At 42.8% G+C, this 16,762-nt stretch overlaps 1 protein-coding gene across 7 annotated transcripts in view; it reads left to right on the plus strand.

Annotated features, from left to right (window-relative positions):
• Positions 1-16,762, plus strand: part of LOC106743265 (SUN domain-containing ossification factor) — a 60,648-nt gene that overhangs the window by 794 nt on the left and 43,092 nt on the right. For 4 of the 7 annotated variants that reach the window (XR_001374341.1, XM_014616929.1, XM_014616930.1 and 1 more), the window contains exons 2-3: positions 129-363; positions 456-571. Coding sequence is in view for 4 of the 7 variants with exons in the window: in XM_014616929.1 (XP_014472415.1) it covers positions 129-363; positions 456-571 (351 nt within the window). In the remaining 3 variants the exon portion in view is untranslated. Of the gene's footprint in view, positions 1-128; positions 364-455; positions 572-14,442; positions 15,141-15,263; positions 15,283-16,762 lie in introns of those variants that run through there. The other 3 variants (XM_014616932.1, XM_014616934.1, XM_014616933.1) reach the window with 2 other exon arrangements.

Consider the following 16,762-nt stretch of genomic DNA (forward strand, 5'->3'; position numbering starts at 1 on the left):
CCATTAATTGACATGTTTAACTGCGCAAACTTTGATATTTGAAATGACACCCTGACTTGTTTCAGTATTATGCTATATTAGTATGATATCGCTCAATATCTAATCATAACAATTTGATTTTGTTACAGTGGACTTCTGTTTCTGATAGTAGCCTCCGATACACAAACTGAAAGTGCACGAACTGAAAATACACAAGCTGCGGATCCTTCTTTTCAGTCTGAGAAGAATGAAACTTACGGAGCTTACGGTAACATCACGCTCAATTATGATGACCTCGAGGAAAATTTTGAGTCCACCATATCAAATGCTGAGACACAAGACACAGTGGAGTTCAAGACTAGTCAAGATGACCATTATCACCAGGTAAGATATTTACACGACTTCCTACGTAACAGAAAATATTAAATATTGATGTACACGTGCAATTTATTCATATATGCTCTATTGTATTGCAGGAAGAAGCCACTACTGTCTCCGCTAGTTTTGAAACGGTCACCAATGACAACGCGCAAATGCAAGAGGTAGATATTTTGGCAGAAAGTCTCACACAGCAGCCTAATCTCTCTCAAGGGTGAGTTTCACACACATCATTATATATTATAGCATAACAACGTACAACGTAATTATACATATGCGTACAATTTAATTTCTAAAATATTGGTTTAGCGATAGATTTACTGTCACACTCGATAAATCATATTCAGCATGTGAATTTAAATTTGTTCAAAGCATCACCAAGTATTATTCCTTCTAAGGCGCTTCTCAAAAGACGCCGCTGTGCCTCTTTTATTCGTTCATGGTTGCAATGAACGTTGTTGGAATAATCGAGATTATTTTTATCTCGTGTGATGTATCTATTAGTGCGAGGAATTTAAGGTACTCGAGATCAGAGCGAGATCAGTTTCAGGGGTGATTAAAATATGCGTTCACGCGCGCGCGCGCGCGAAAAAACCGGCGATGAGCCAAGTGGAATTTGAAACGCGCATTTGATATCGAATAGATTTACATCGCGACGTTAGAATATCATTGTCATCACATTCGCGACGACAGTTCCGTTCAGACTCGCTTATTTATATTCACACGCCGACGAAAATCCCTCACAATGTGAGACTTTTTGCCGAGCGACGTTCGCTATCACGAAACTTGGCCGGGCGGAATCGCGAGTAATGCGAAACTTATTAATTAAGGTGAAATGCGTGAATGCTGCATATCTCGACTTGTTGACGTATTAGAACGCAATGCGTACGATGTGGACATGCGCCAGGCTGGCGGCGATGAAGCGCAGCGGCATTCGTAGATTACGAGACTTCAGAGGTTTTTGACCTTTAAAAACACACGCGAGCGATAAACAGATATATCTGTCGTCTCCGTGCAGTCGCAGATTCTCATATGAGTATGCGGGATCTTTCGTGCATCACACGCGATGTCTCACATCGCGTTAATCCACGAGCTCTTGCCAAGCCGGGCTCATAATAAATATCGCATTATATCGAGCAGCGGTGTTTAAGTTTATTTTTATACGATGCGACGCGCGCAAGAACCGATTCTATTTCAGCCTGGAACGATAAGACAGTTCGATCGATTCTGCGAGACACGTGAGACACGCGTCCACACGGATGAACTTTGCAAAGTGTCGCCGTGGGAGTATAAAGATGTTATTACTAGCGGAAGCTGCGTCAATCTGTTCTCTTTGTCCACATGTGGAATGATGGTTCTGAAATATCTTTCCGCAAAACCGATGTATCCCGGTTATTCTTCTCTAACGAGCATATTATCAGAATATAATCATAATTAATACACCTAATCTAATAACCGATTAGTCATTGCTGTCGCCAGTAATCGTGATTGATCTTAACAGTCGTTTATTCGTCACCGGTCGTCAAAATTGTGGATCGTCGAAAATTAATAAATATTGAATGCATAAATTTACGACCGGGAAATATTTTCAACACCATTATATGCAAATTTTTGCGTAGCAAATATTTATAAATTCGATATTCCTCAATATTTATGGTGACGTCGGATCAACGGACGATTTACGCTTCGTGATCAGAACGTGTCTGTTTTCATTTACTGTATTTTTATTTTGCACGCCGCCGCGTGTCGAACGAGTAACATTTCCGAACAATGCACGGGTGTTTTCGTTTATCTCGCCGCGGAGCATCTGAAATCACACGCCGAGGAGCTATTTTCTCGCGGAGCTCGATACATATCACGGTCTATGATAGGTATCACGATATTCATGAACGACAATGGTGAACGACAGACAATGCTCGACCTTATACTATCGTAACAGTATACACGACGCACTTGTTTGCGTTCCCAGTTCAATGAAATATCGCGCGCATGCAAATTTATACCATACGATTTACTTATAAATTTATCTTCGCCGCGACTTTTGCCGGCGGAGACACGGCGGGCATTGATTTACAATCATACGGAGTGTGTACGTGTGTGTGTGTGTGTGTGTGTGCGCGCGCGCTCGATATTAATATTTTACAGCCTGTCAGTCGATTTATCTTACGCCTCGATAATTTTGTACGGTCGCAGACAATTTCAATACACGAGAGACGAGTTCTTCACTCGCTACCACTTGTTTCTGCCGTTCCTTCCTCGTTGTTTTACCAAGTTGGACGGTCCACACATTATACATTCTTTTCATCAAGATCGTTGTATACGTACACTCGGTTTTATCTTTTCTTTTGGTCATTGTCGCGGTGCGCCTTTGTATCTTGCTAGACGCGCTTTTGTAATAACGAGGCGATACGAGCTACGTTACACCGTAACCCGAGCTGCTAGGCGAAGGTTTACGCGTACATCCAGATTATCCTCTCACGTTGCTTTCGCCTATCGGTATGCAGTCAGGGAGATAAGCTTTTATATCGAATCATGCATCGTAATAAAAACATCGCCCTGTACGAAGGTGTAATGCAAACGTAGGGACGCGCGTTTCTGCGCATAAAATTCGACGATGAATAAAATGTGTGGAAGTGCGATGAAATTGGCTGGAATTTTTCGCATACCATAGACAGTCGCCTCAAAATACCGTTCCGCACGATGTTCCACTTTTCAGTTGTAAAATGCAGGAAAAGTTTATTAAGCAGGATGCCAGCTTCAATGATATTTTCGAGCCGCCGGCAGTTCTCTTTCCCGAGTCTCCCGGACTCGAGTTTCGTAATTCTTGCCTTTAATTAGAGCTAACCGGTAAAAAGGACAATAGCCGGCAACCCGGCAACGGAGACCGGGCGGAGTTGTTAAACCGCTGTAGAAATCGAGTGTGACTGGTACTTATGCTATACTTAGATCCAGAAAATGTTTTCCGAGTATTAAAAAGCCGACTCGACAGTTTTCTCCGTTGAAAGCTTTCGCCGTAAACGCGCTTTCAACAGTATGAATCTGCGCAAACGATGTGCGACTTTTGTCGCGATATCGTACACGAAAAAAAGAAATTATCTATCCATGTAATACAACTAAAATCTAGTTATCAGACATAGTTTTTAGCTATGGGAGCTAAAAACTACATTGATAGAAAATTATAGTCGAATTAACCAAAAAAATGGATAATCGAACGCTTTTTGGTTGAAGAATTTTTAGTTATAAGAACTGTAATAATGAAACCATGAAATTCTGTTTCCTTCAACCAAAACGCGTTTGGTTGCCCACTTTCTAGTTAATTCAACTGTAATTTTCTACCAGTCTGTGTATAGGGACAAAAAGAATGAGCTAAATTAACTAGATTTTAGTTGTATTATATCGACAGCTAATTTTCACCTGTGAGAGTGTAGTGTTCGTTTTACCTCCGAAAGAAAATATTGTAAAAACGTGCGCGTTGCGCCTGACATCGCGTGATTCTTTATCATAGCGTCAATATGATAAGAAGTTTTACGACGTAATTTCCGTGCTTTCTCTTGCGAGGTGTCGGCAACAATGAATTTTCTTTGGTTTCGCCAGTCAAGATTCACGCGATAACGCAGCGGCGGGCAATCTGTAGTGAACAAATTCATTCTCGGGTTAATTTTCGCGCCGGCGGAAAGTTGACGCGAGGTAATTTTACTAAACTCATTAGCAGACGTTTTTATTAACGCGAAAAGAAAAAATACAGCCGGGAATTGTGTGTGTACTTTGCAAGAAGTTTGCGTACTTAAGCAAATTACGACGCTTAATGAAATGTGGACTGAGAAAGCGAGGCGACGCGAATGTCAGGAAATATATCTTTTCCCGCCCAGTGAAATGCAAATTAATTTAATTATGATTGCTTTCGACACGTCGCTAATTAATTTCACTTCCTCTCCTGTGTTTAACATTGGAACGCGTCCATGATGAAATTTTTCCTCAAACTATATCTATCTTGTTACCATTCATTTGCGTCAATTCAAGATACGAGCGTTTCTAGTCAACGAACGCTTGTATCATTCTCTCTGTCTCTTTTTTTTAGCCGTTATCAGTGGCGCCTGTGATACCGAAGCTCGTCATGACGCGATTCATTGCGCGACAATTTGTCGGTCGGCAAATTGCCTCGCGTCGATTACGTTAGTAGCGTTTGCATCAAGTGATCCATATCAACTTGCTACGTCAGTCACGTTACAGTATATACACGCATTATATATATTTTTTTATTCGCTTATTTATTCATTCATTTATATCAGAAAGCATGACCTTTTAACTCGTCGTTAAATGCGCAGGACGAATCAATTTTCTTCATTACGATTGTATTCTGTCAAATTGCATTCGTTCAATGCGTTGGCTTTAATGATTCTTAACCCCTTGTCCACAATTTTGCTTGAAGACGTGAGCAATAAACAAATTAACCGACCACAATCGATTATTCTTCTAATAAACGACCGTGGTTGGTTAATTTGATTACTGCTTGCGTCTTAAAGCAAGATTGTGGACAAGAGGTGTATCTTTAGAAAAATATTTGTTTGCTATACCAGTAACGTCACACGAATAATCTAATCTATTCGCCGTTGCGCTCTTCGAGGACGTGCATTCACGGCGAAGATTTTGCATAAAAAATAAAATCGCGCGGCAAGCTAAATGTCACGACGCAGGTCACCATGATATTTCGAAGAGCCTGTTTGTTCCCACTACCTTCTTCTCGAGTTTCTCGCGCGTAGAAAGTCATGCCAGCCACGTCGTACGAAATTATATTGATTTTCCAGTATTAAATGAAATGAAAGATAAAAGAAAGTAGCCACTCTCGCGTAATATTTCGCGTAATATTACGTAAGCGCTATCCCGATCACTTTTACCGCGTGGCAGATACAAGAATTTATTATACACGGCAGTGGCGCATAATGTATGCAGCGACGCGTTTGTTATTCTGGTCTGACGCTTGGCGTCCTCAAAGGCTAATGAATTTTATCATTAACCTCTTGCGGTCTTTTGTATTGTAATGCAGCGTAAGGTTTACAATGACGACGGGGTTTCCGATAATTACACTTTACGAGTACAAAATTGTCCCAAAAGGCTGCGTTATTACTGGTACTCAATTTGAGCACAAAGCGGTAATTAATTTTTTCCATTATATCGGCCGAGATTCCACGGTCATTCGTGTCGCGACCTTCTTCTACCTGCTCGTCAAAAGTTTTCGATGCAACGATTTCCAGACAGAAATTTACCTGGCCACGCTTTTATTAGATGGATTGTATTTCGTTTTCGATAAAAAAATATATTTCATTATATATTAAGTATTATTTCACTGAAACGCGAAAAGTTCTTTAATTTTGTGTAATATAGTGTAATTTTTTTTTCAAATAATTTATTGTTTATGACAACTATTGTAATGTTTAAATGAAAATACAAAACAAATATGTTATTTGACGTAAAAATATTTATTGTTTGAGAAATCAAATAATCCAGTCTATTGAATCAAATATTTGTTTGTTCGCTGTATTCCAAAAGACAAATTTGTTTCGATTAATTTCATTAAATCCAAAGGAATCTTTTTCTCTGTGTAGTAATGCAAAAATTCTATGTAAATAAAATATACTGATAAGTAAGTTCATCGCTCATAAGTGCTCAATTATGAATATGAATCGAGTCTTGCGAAGCACGTTGGATTTACTCTCGAGTAACTTGACTATAATCAAAGATCCGCGCGCGTCTAAATTTAGACGCGAAGTGTAAAGAACCGCTTCAGTATGCGAGGGTCGATGAACGTCGCGAATATCGATTTCGTCCGCGCGCAATTTGACGTTCACGCCCCGCGGTTTCGATCAGTTTCGCCACTTACATCTGTGTCAACCGTCCGTTTTTCTCGCGGCGTATAGAAACTGCCTCGTCACATCCGTCATTTCGCACGCCCACTTTTGAGAGTTCGGGAATTCGAGTGCGCTGGGCGCAGTTCAACGGAATTCCTGAACACCTCTGATCCACCCACGCTTCCTAATCGCTGGACACCTGGCATCCGTTCTGAATTAATATTATTCTCGTATGTCTTACCTTATTCATCGCCTGCGCGATCGGTCGCCTCGCTTTGGAATCCTCGCGAATTCTGCGAGAAAGGAGAGACAGGATTTTTTTTTATTTAAAATAAAAAAAATTTTTTTTTTTCGGATTTTGTTGAGCGAACGAAATTGTACGCGATGTCGGGTGTATTGCTGTTGAAATTCTTTATTGCATGGAATTGTAATATAGAGCAGAGAAAGAGAGGAAGAGAGATAGAGAGGCATGTAATATGGGAGAGCTGTTTATCGTGTAATTCGTCGGTATCGAAACTAGAAAATCGAATCTCATCCACTCGTGACAGTGCGCGCGTATGCACTAACAGCACGTTTCCGACAATAACGAATCTGTGTCACTTATTTCGCTGAATGGCCATTGCGTTTGATTGCTACATGGTACAGGATGACGCAACAGCATCAGAGAACCGCAAACATTAATAATCGAAAACAGACACGCTTCGGTGTATACGTTTCCATCGTAGCCGGGGATTCGAGTGTTGCACAAAATTGCACTTAACTCCGAAGTGCGTATCATACATCTGATAATACGCTTTCGATACGTCGATCTCCACGTTTTCCCGGGATGTTTTCGCATCGCCGATCTCCAAATGAAATTCAGGATATTCAGATTTCTCCCGTTTGCTCTGATATTTCTGTATTTTTTTTTTTTCCATATTCTTCTTTATTCGTTGGGTTTTTTTTCTCCGGAGCTTTGTTATCCTATTAGTGATTCTGTCAGTGATTATGTAAATCTAGTTAGCTGATATAAAAACTCTTGCATTTAGGATTACATGACTTCACGGAGGGACGTTCGCGGGACGCGTCACGCGAACACGGAATTAAACGTGTATTGTAAAGTTGAATGTTCGCGCGAGGGCAGTACTTTAATTATTTCAGTAATAAGCTCAAAATTATATACTCGCGGGCCACACGGGAACCTCGTGCAGCATCTTAACCTGTAGTTCGCCAAGTTGGTTAGCTTAACACATCAGGGGGACAGAATTCTTGTTACTCCGTCACGAAACATCTGAACATCTCCTGAATTCTCTCAGGAGGAAATTATCCGGAAGTTGACCGAGGAATTTCAACTTGGACTCTCGATACCTACGTGTTCGAACTTACAACGGCCGGAAATAACAACGAGAGAGTATAAGTGTGATTAAATCGTGCGAGACCGGATGATTTTCATCGTGATTTCCATCATCCAAGTGTACATACGGCCGAAATTATTCGTCGGAAACGTAGACGCGATATTTCGGACGGACTTAATTATCGCAAATTGCATCTCGTTGAGCGCCACGCAAATACCTGATATGCAAAAGGGCTCGATAAACCCGGGATACATTAAATTGTAGGTATCGCGCGTACGATTCTCATTTTTCATATATTTTTTCTTTTTTTTTTTTTATTGCAAAAATATCACTGAGAGACTGCTGTTCCCAATTAGATATCGTCCGTGTCGTGTCGCGTATCAATTAAACTTACGCAGTGGAGGATAAAATTGAACAGCGACGTTCGTTCGCGCAGATAAAAGTAATTACGAGACGAATGAGACGCGGCGCGCATTGTCGGCGAAAGAAAACGCGCTCTAATTGAAGTATTATATCAGCTGCACACGCGACGCTTTTGTGACGTTCACTACATATCACACACATGCGAATATGAACATGTTAGATATCTCGTCTGTTTTTATGTATAAATATCTGCCGTGACGGTAGTAGGGCTTCGTACGCGACCTAGACGCCACATTTACGTACAGCTTTCGTGTCCTCAAAAGGCTTCCCGATGGCATTTCCGTGTGTGACAATATATATCAGGAAAACATGAGGTGTTGTACTACATAAGTAGTTTAAGCACTTAAGCATTGTAACGAACCCCGGCGCGACCTTGTCGTCGCGGGTTGCTGCTTACCGGAGTGAGCAATCTTTTCGAGTAGTCGCCGATGTATCTCGAAAAACAAATGTATTTTGAAAAAATAATCAATCATGTTGTCGTATACACCGAGAAAAAAGACTTAAACATTTATTGGTGAGATATAAGGTTTATTTCACCGAAATATTGTACGCTGAAAAGAATTTGGTACTAAAATTTAATTAATATTTGCTGACCAAATATTTGATTATTGCAACCAAATAATTTAGTTCCGTATATTGTATATACAATACTATATAATTTCGTATATTGTGTATTTAGCACACGGAACTAAATTATTTAGTTGCAATGATCAAATATTTGGTCGTCAAATATTCACCAAATTTTAGTATTTATTAACAAATCCTTTTTATAGTATACGATCAAAATCGAGGAAAGATTAAAAAATATCTGTACTAATTTATGATATTTGAATAATAATTTCTGCCTGTTAGTAACAGGACTGTTGTCCGTACGTCACTGTCAGTAACATAGGCATATATATGTCATAAATTGTAATAAAGTGAAAATCACATATTACTAAATAATATTTCTGTTTTTTGAGGACATATTATAGATTAGTTAAAATTTTATCATTTAATTTTATTATTTAATTAAAAAAAATTTTTTAACAATTAGAATTCCAAATGTTTCAACTTTCAAACAAAATAATGTTATGTATTTAACACGTATGTATTATTATAATAATTTATTAATTTATTTTCACATTGAGGTTACTCACTATACTACACATTGAGGTTTCTCACTAAGTGGAACATTCATTTTATTCGTGTGCGCGAAGCAATATTACTCCATACATCAGGCAAACATGCATCACGTAATTTCTCAATTGGCGGATTTGGCGATTTAAATTCGCGGCAGATACGATACTTAAAGCGCTTGAATGTTATCGCGTGCAAGAGTGCACGCGAGGGAACGTTTCCGTATCGGATTTTAAATTAATGTCTAATTTTACTTCAGGAATGTGTATCGTTGTCGTTCGCCTCTCTTCTCTTATCTGTCTCTCTTTCGTGCCATTAGTTCCAGATTAAATTCGCGCGATCAACGTTGCGTCGGTTTTCTCACCAATGTCGTCTGCAAGCATCGCATTTTTCCGTAAGGACGACGTTCAAAAGGGCTGGTTAGGAGGGATTTTCCGCAGAGTACTTGAATGAATTCTTCTGTTATTTCTTCGGGAATGGGAAATATAAAGACAGCAATTTCTAGGGAGGATTGCTAAATTGACTAAATTTATTTAACTGACTTCTATTTATTTTTAATTTTACCGGTTTTCTACTTTTATTTTATGAGTTATATAATCTTGATAATTATTTGATTGTATGATTAACGAAAAATGTCTCGATGAAATCATATAACAAGTTTCATCGAAAATTCGATGAGAAACATGTTTTGTCGAAAAGTGCAATTGAATAATATTTATCTTAAGTTTTAATTTTTAACGTGTTACGTAGTCCGGCAAACAGAGAGGATTTTCGCGTGAATTTTTCCATTAAAGATCCATCATGAAAATCTACACGACGAACGACGCATATGTATATTTTTCGTACTCGTTCAAAAATATTTTTGCTTTTCTTTCCGAATGACATAAATAGTTTTTTGTATTGCTTCTCGTTACATAAATATTACTTGCATTTATACGAGGCAGTTTATTAGAAACAGTTACATCTGCACGAGCGTTACTACAAAGTTCGACGCAGTTTCACATCGAAATGCTTGCCGTGCGATATTTTGCCGTTTCCCAGAGACGTCGAAACATACGAGTTTTTCCTCAGCGTTACAATATTTTTCACTCGTCAATACGGCACGTATCGTTCCGCACGTGAAGCACTCCAGCACTTCCACGATCTTGATTTAATTTTTCCGCGCAATTTTCAATCCTGTTCGGAAATTACTTAATAACAAAGACGGGTTAATAAGAGCCAAAAACCTAAGAGATTTAAACTTGGGACGTGTGTTAAATTTAACACAAAAACCGTTTACCGTACGCGATCTAAAATTACTCGTTACTAATAAAACATAGGCACGTTACGTTGCGGAAATTGTCTCGGGATCAGCATACGTTCGCAATAAGACGCTGTGGTATCTACGAAGTGCTAATAAATACCAGTCGCTATTTGATCGCTTGCTGCTGCGAATGACGCGTTGACATTTGTGCTGCCGGCTTATCAAATATTTATCCTTTGAGCCGCACACACCACACACACCCACAGTGTACTCAATCGCACGAGCATCAGCTCCACGGTTGCAGAGTAAAGAGCCGAGTTCCCTTATTGGTAACCGAGATAGAATCTCGCGGAGACAATTAGCCACTCACAGTGCGTGCCGTATTCCCGACTCATTAACATCTGGATAGACACGAATCTTAACGATCTTCCCCCACCCCTTAAGCACTTGTGTACGCGCTGCTTTCGCATTTCGACGTCAAGCTGCTACCGGCGATCAAGTTTGATCGTTCGAGTGCCTCTTCAATCTTATATTGCTACGTGCGTAAGAGGAATTAGGTGTGTATCGGCTTAATGCCGAGCCAAGTTAATACCGGCTAATACCGGCGTATGCGATGCACTTATATCTTGGCGTGCGTTTAACGGCAGAATAGCGGTTTCTTCTTCAGCCGGCCGATACCTCTCGCGAGACGTTTACTTCTTACTTGCTCGTCTTCCTCGCGAAACGTGTTCGCGCTTTGTACCCGTGTGCGCGCGTGTATGTGTGTGCGTGCGCGACAATAGCGGCGATACTTCTATACGAGTGTGCAACGATAACTGGATGTCCCGATTTCTCTGTTGTTCCATCCGTAGATTCGGTCTCGTCGGATTCTCGTCTCGTAACGACTACGAGCGCATCTTGCGTGCGCCTTTAAAAGGTAGTTGGTCCGTGACAATACTGTTAGAAGAGTTAATGGTTAATACAACAGGAAGAATTTCGAAAAATCTGTGCTAAATATCTATAAAAATGATTTTATACAACTCGGACGTTATAGCAAGTGAATGCCAATCGAACTTATATAATGTTTAAAAATTCATAAAAGAATAATCATTTTCCGCAACTATATAATATTTTTTACCAGGACTACCCGTGTTATGCATGCTTGTGAATATATCATACGTACTAATAGACGCACACAAATGCGCGCTATTCGAAAAATTATCGCGAAATTATCGGATTTTTCTGTACGCAGAAGAAACGATGCCGTTGGATCAACAGAATTTCCAACAGCACGCGTAATAAAACTTTGAAAAGATCCCTGAAGAAAATCAATTTACGGGCCAACTACCTTAATGAAGTATCCGTCGTTGCTAATACGGTTGTCAAATGCGGACGGGACGATTAACGGAAGGACACTCGCTCGTTCGCTTGCATTACACGTGGATTCTGTCCATCTCCAACGGTGGTTCACCTGCCGGACCTTCGACGCACTTTGCTCCAATTAATTCCCCGGCAATTGGCGCAATTTGCGTAATTTGAATTCAACTCAATCACTATTCAATGAATAACTTAATCTCTCAAATTGTAGAAAGAGTGAGTATTTCATCAGGATCGGAGGAGTGAATAATTATTTCCGGCATACAACGCTCGCATCGTTCCCCCGGCGCGTCTAGTGAGGGCCAACAATATATCGCGGAATACTTTATCCGCATTTTCCCTCACGCCGTCGCGATGCACATTAGGGACACGTCGATTTCACAGATATCGAAATGAAAAACGACCCGCCGCGCGAAACGCTTATTTCGTTTTCTATCGAGAATCCTCGTTCGCCGAGGGTTTCCGGCGCGGCGAAGCGATGAAGAGAGGAAGAGGAGGGAGTATACTTTTGGCGAGCTTCCAACTCGGCCATGTAACCGATCCCGATCGGGCGGAGCCACATGCAAATCCCAGGTCGAGTCGTTTCCTTGCTCGCGTTTCGTAGGAACCCCCGCATTCATTACTCGCGTGTCACTGAAGCCACGAAAATGTCGTTCGCCCGGAGCGACCCGCAGAGGCCAGAAGTCGTCCCATGCGCTCTTACGGCACGCCGCAATTGCAGTTGCAATTGCAGCTGCGCCGTGCCCTCCTTCTCGGGACACCCACAGAATCGCACCCGTGTCCTCTTGCTCAGACGCGCGTGTTACATCGATAAAAACGCGAAATAAGTAATATCTCACGGCGTCACACACGAGCGTTTTTCACCGCGAGTTCTCGCCGAACACGCGAACCTCTCGTGACGGGTTTATCGAAGAAGTTATGACCGATTTTTCCTTGAGAAATTCTGCGACAGGTCGTCGTCTGTCGCAATTCCCTCTTTGTATTTAACGTTTCTTTTGTCATGTTTCTCCTGAACAACAAAACATTTTATGTGAAATTTGGCACATTTCACGCGTACCAAACGGTTCACATAAGTTTTAACCAAACACAAATATCATGTTAAAAATTGATGCTAAATTAATATATTAATCGACATTGAAGTATAAAATGTGTTATTTTAACACTTATACATGTTGAATATCGACTCAACAGGAGATATTGAAATAACATAAATACAATATGTTAAATTGACGCACACGGTTATGTTGAAAATTTAATATAAATACTTCATTAAAAACCGATTTTAATACAAATACAAAATGTTTTTTACTGTATATGTTTAACGTTTGATTCTTCGGTCGAAATTTTTGCGTTCTTTTTAAAGACATTCTCTCGTATTGTGATCCACAAATGAGAAAAGTTCTTGTTTGGTATGGGATATTAAATTGTCTAAGTGTGTTCTGCAACTAAGTGTGTTGTGTAGCGCGTAATGCAATTGCAGTCACGATATTGCTATACGATATATTCAGTGCATCGCTTTTCCGCATAGGTTGTATTATCTTTGCGCATGCAAAGGAATAGACATATAAATTTAATGATTCAACGTATACCAAAGACGCGATAATTTCGTGTATTTTGCGATGCACTTGAACATACAGTCGCGGTTATCATTGAGTTTATATTCGCATTTCGTTGTTTTTCATTTACAAAAAAACACGTTTCTACACGCGAATTATGTTACTTATCGCTGCTGATTCAAGACAAAAATATCTTGTTTAAGAAAAAAGAGAGAGAAAAATAGTTTTTTAAACCTTGCGAAATACCTCGATCGCGAGACGCGACTGGTTTTCGCGGCGCATCTTCGTCGCAGCCATCTATTTCTAACGCGGAGAGATTCGATTTCGATAAAAAGTGCTCCACATAGAATAGAGAAGGCTAAGTCCGGTAGCTCGGTACATATTTGGACGCATACGCACAGTCGATATCGGAGTAATGCGGTCTTTTTATAATCCCATCGCGATAAACTATAACGTATCCTGCGGCGTGAGCAAGCACTTCCGCCGCGAGGGTTTTGAAAAATTATTATCGGAGATGTACGACGAGCTTTTCCCGTCTTTTTCCCTCCACGTCCAAGTTTCGTGACGCGCGGATCGATAAATTACCGCGCTTTCTAGCCCCGACCGATCGGCGAGCGTTCTTTAATTCCACATATGGAACACATCGGAGATTTATCCTCGATCGCCGCACGTGCGGCCTTTCCTTCGTCCGTTCGTCCATCGGCGCGCGCAGCACCAAACTTTCCTAATGAGAATAGTCTCAAGGAGAGGAAACAATTACCGTTCATGAAGATTCCGTCACACGGGCTGCATTCTAATGCAAAGCATCAAGAATTTACAAACAAATTCCGCGCGAGACACGGGGCTCCTCGTCTCTTGAATACTTCATAGGGCTTAAAGTGTATCGCGATGCGGTCTCCTGTAAATTGCCGGAGCGCAGGACGCGAGCGGGACGTGGCGGGTAGAGGCTCTCGAAGAAAAAGGGCGGATTAGAAAGGACGACGAGAAAGCTTCGAAGGAAAAAAGTCGCGCGGTTGACACGAGGGGCCTTCCGCCAGAGGAAGAGAGAGAGAGAGAGAGAGAGAGAGAGAGATGGAGAGGGGAAAGAAGGGTGCTGGAAGTAGGCTGCCGGCGCGGCGTGGGGCGCGGACGCGCGAGAGGGTGGCGTGGAAGGGTCGCGCGGCGCGACCGCGCGCGCACGAGGGCGGACGTCAGTCCACGTTCGAGCGGCTGCCGGTATGGGCGCTTGGACGGATCGGTCGATGTCGCGTCTCGCCACCCTTCGTCTCGATCTCGTCTCGCGTTAGAGACTCTCGAAAGACGACAGTGACGCATCGTCCTCTCGCGTGTGTGTCAAGGTGATCTCGCAGAAGAGAGGGGAGAGAAAGGGATGTTGCACGCGCGGCAAAACGACGAGAGCGGAGAGTGTGCGTCGGTGTCACTGGTGCGGTGAACGCGTCGAGTGCCGTCGAGACTCGAAAGGGCTCCCCGAACGATCAATATTTGTTGTCAATTCGAATATCGACGATCCCTCCCGTCGGATCTGGCTGGCTGCCGATCTCGCGCGGGCCGACTTCTATTGTCGAGTTTACGCGCGACTTGCGAAGCCCAGGCTGCAGATCGACCGGTCGATTCGTATAAAGTTCCCTGTATCGGTGCAACGATAGATTTTTGCGGTAGCAGAGATGCGTCACTGATATATTCCCTGATGATAAGCACTCCGCTTCCCGAGGCGTCTCGTCGATATCTCCGGCTACGTTGACAGTCTTTCCGTAGCCGTCATCGGAGTTGTTCTTCCGTTTCGTCGAGGTATCGCGGCACGGCTGATAAATATTGATCGCTCGAGGCTTTTATCGAAGGATCAGGCTCGTGACGACCGGTGATCCCCGCCGATGTGTACATTCGTCTGTCATTGCGTGAGCTCGGGGTAAGGAACCGCTCCGGAAACAAGCGCACCGTCGTGATTGATTCGCGCTGCGGAAGAATCGAAGGAGTTCCAGCGAATCGACGAAGCGAACGCACGAGCTCGTTCGATTTAATACGAGGCCTGTATATCATATTTGGAACAAGTGGGTGTTCTATGCGGAATCACCCAGTTGAACTTGCACCTTGACACGAGCGCTTGTTTTTCTCGCGATCGCGACGATTTCCTCGCCGTGATTCAGCCGACAACCTTGGCTCGGATTAACCGACCCCGTGCACGATGACATGTGCGTTCAAGCCATGATCGTTACGTGAGATTGCGAAATACCGCAACCCCTACCCTTCCCGTAATCCCGTTCCTCGCGCGACGGGCAGATTTTATTTATTCTTATAAGAACGTGCTCTCTCCCTTTCTCCGGCCGGGATATTCTCTCCGATTGATTTCGTTCGACGAGTCGCTCGTTCTAGTCGGAATTTACGTGCGCGCGATGAGGAAGCGAAAAGACTCGACTGTCTCTCTCGTCGGGCGAGCCCAGTTGTATTGGAAGTCGAGTGCGCGGTACGACAACAGAAGTTATTTGAACAGCTACAACCGCGCGCATGCTTTCGCGATATATACAGCGCGTACGCCGAGTGATTTGTATGGATACGGCATAACGAAATCACAAATATTGTTACGCGCGCCGATAACGAATGTATCGCGACGCTTTAATCGCGCTCGTCCCGCGCTATTATTCGTTATCGATCGTACGAGCTGACGCGTGTCTCCACGCGGAAATTCACCATGGTCTTTTTCTCGCGCCGGCCTTGTGAAATCAAGCGGAGCGGGACCGATAGTGAGACACTTAGTTGGTTAATTTGTACTCTCACGATAATCAGCTTCTCGACGGTGACCGCGAGAGAGAGAAACTCGCGCGGAGCTTGTGCACGCCGCCGGCTGGTATCGGAGTATCGATCTCCGATCTGTATTATCACCGCGATATATTTGCGGATTTTTGCGCGCGCGACACTGAGAAAAATTGGAGAGAGCGACCGATACGATTTAAACTCCACCTCGGGATCGCTGTTCTATTGATCTACACGGTGGAACGGGCATGTTTCGCCGGAATATGCGCCGGCGATCGCAGTTCACGAAACCCTTTTGAAATTACTCTTCCGGCCCCGCGAGTAAATCCAATCGGACGTTAATCGGCGTTATTTCGCCCCGGGCAAAATCGGAGTTAATCACCCTCTCGGCCTCCTCCGCCTCCTCGGCTCGTCGTTGTTTTTGCACCGCTGCTCGCCCTACTCGAGGCGGCACGCTCGTCCCGATATATAAAGCACACTCGTCGCGTCGGCCCGAAAGCGCCCGTCCCGTGTGCCATTTTAATTGCGCTTTAATCGGCGCTCGCCGTTGGCCACGTTTCGTGTTACCCGCGCGTAATTACTGGCGTGGGCTTAACAGCGCGAGTGCATCTAAGGCGCTTACCTAATTACATCGCTCGTGTGTATGTAAAACTGCGACGCAACGCGGTCGTCGTCGCACGGAGAAAGCTCTCCGGTTCGAGGCTTCGAATTTACAAGTGCCTCGGATCGGACGTTCGTCATGCGAATTTAACGTTTTATCGGGTTTATCGGCAGATAGTT

This window comes from Dinoponera quadriceps, unplaced genomic scaffold, assembly GCF_001313825.1.
Source record: "Dinoponera quadriceps isolate SergipeBrazil2010 unplaced genomic scaffold, ASM131382v1 scaffold616, whole genome shotgun sequence".
NCBI classification, from domain to species: Eukaryota; Metazoa; Arthropoda; class Insecta; order Hymenoptera; family Formicidae; genus Dinoponera; species Dinoponera quadriceps.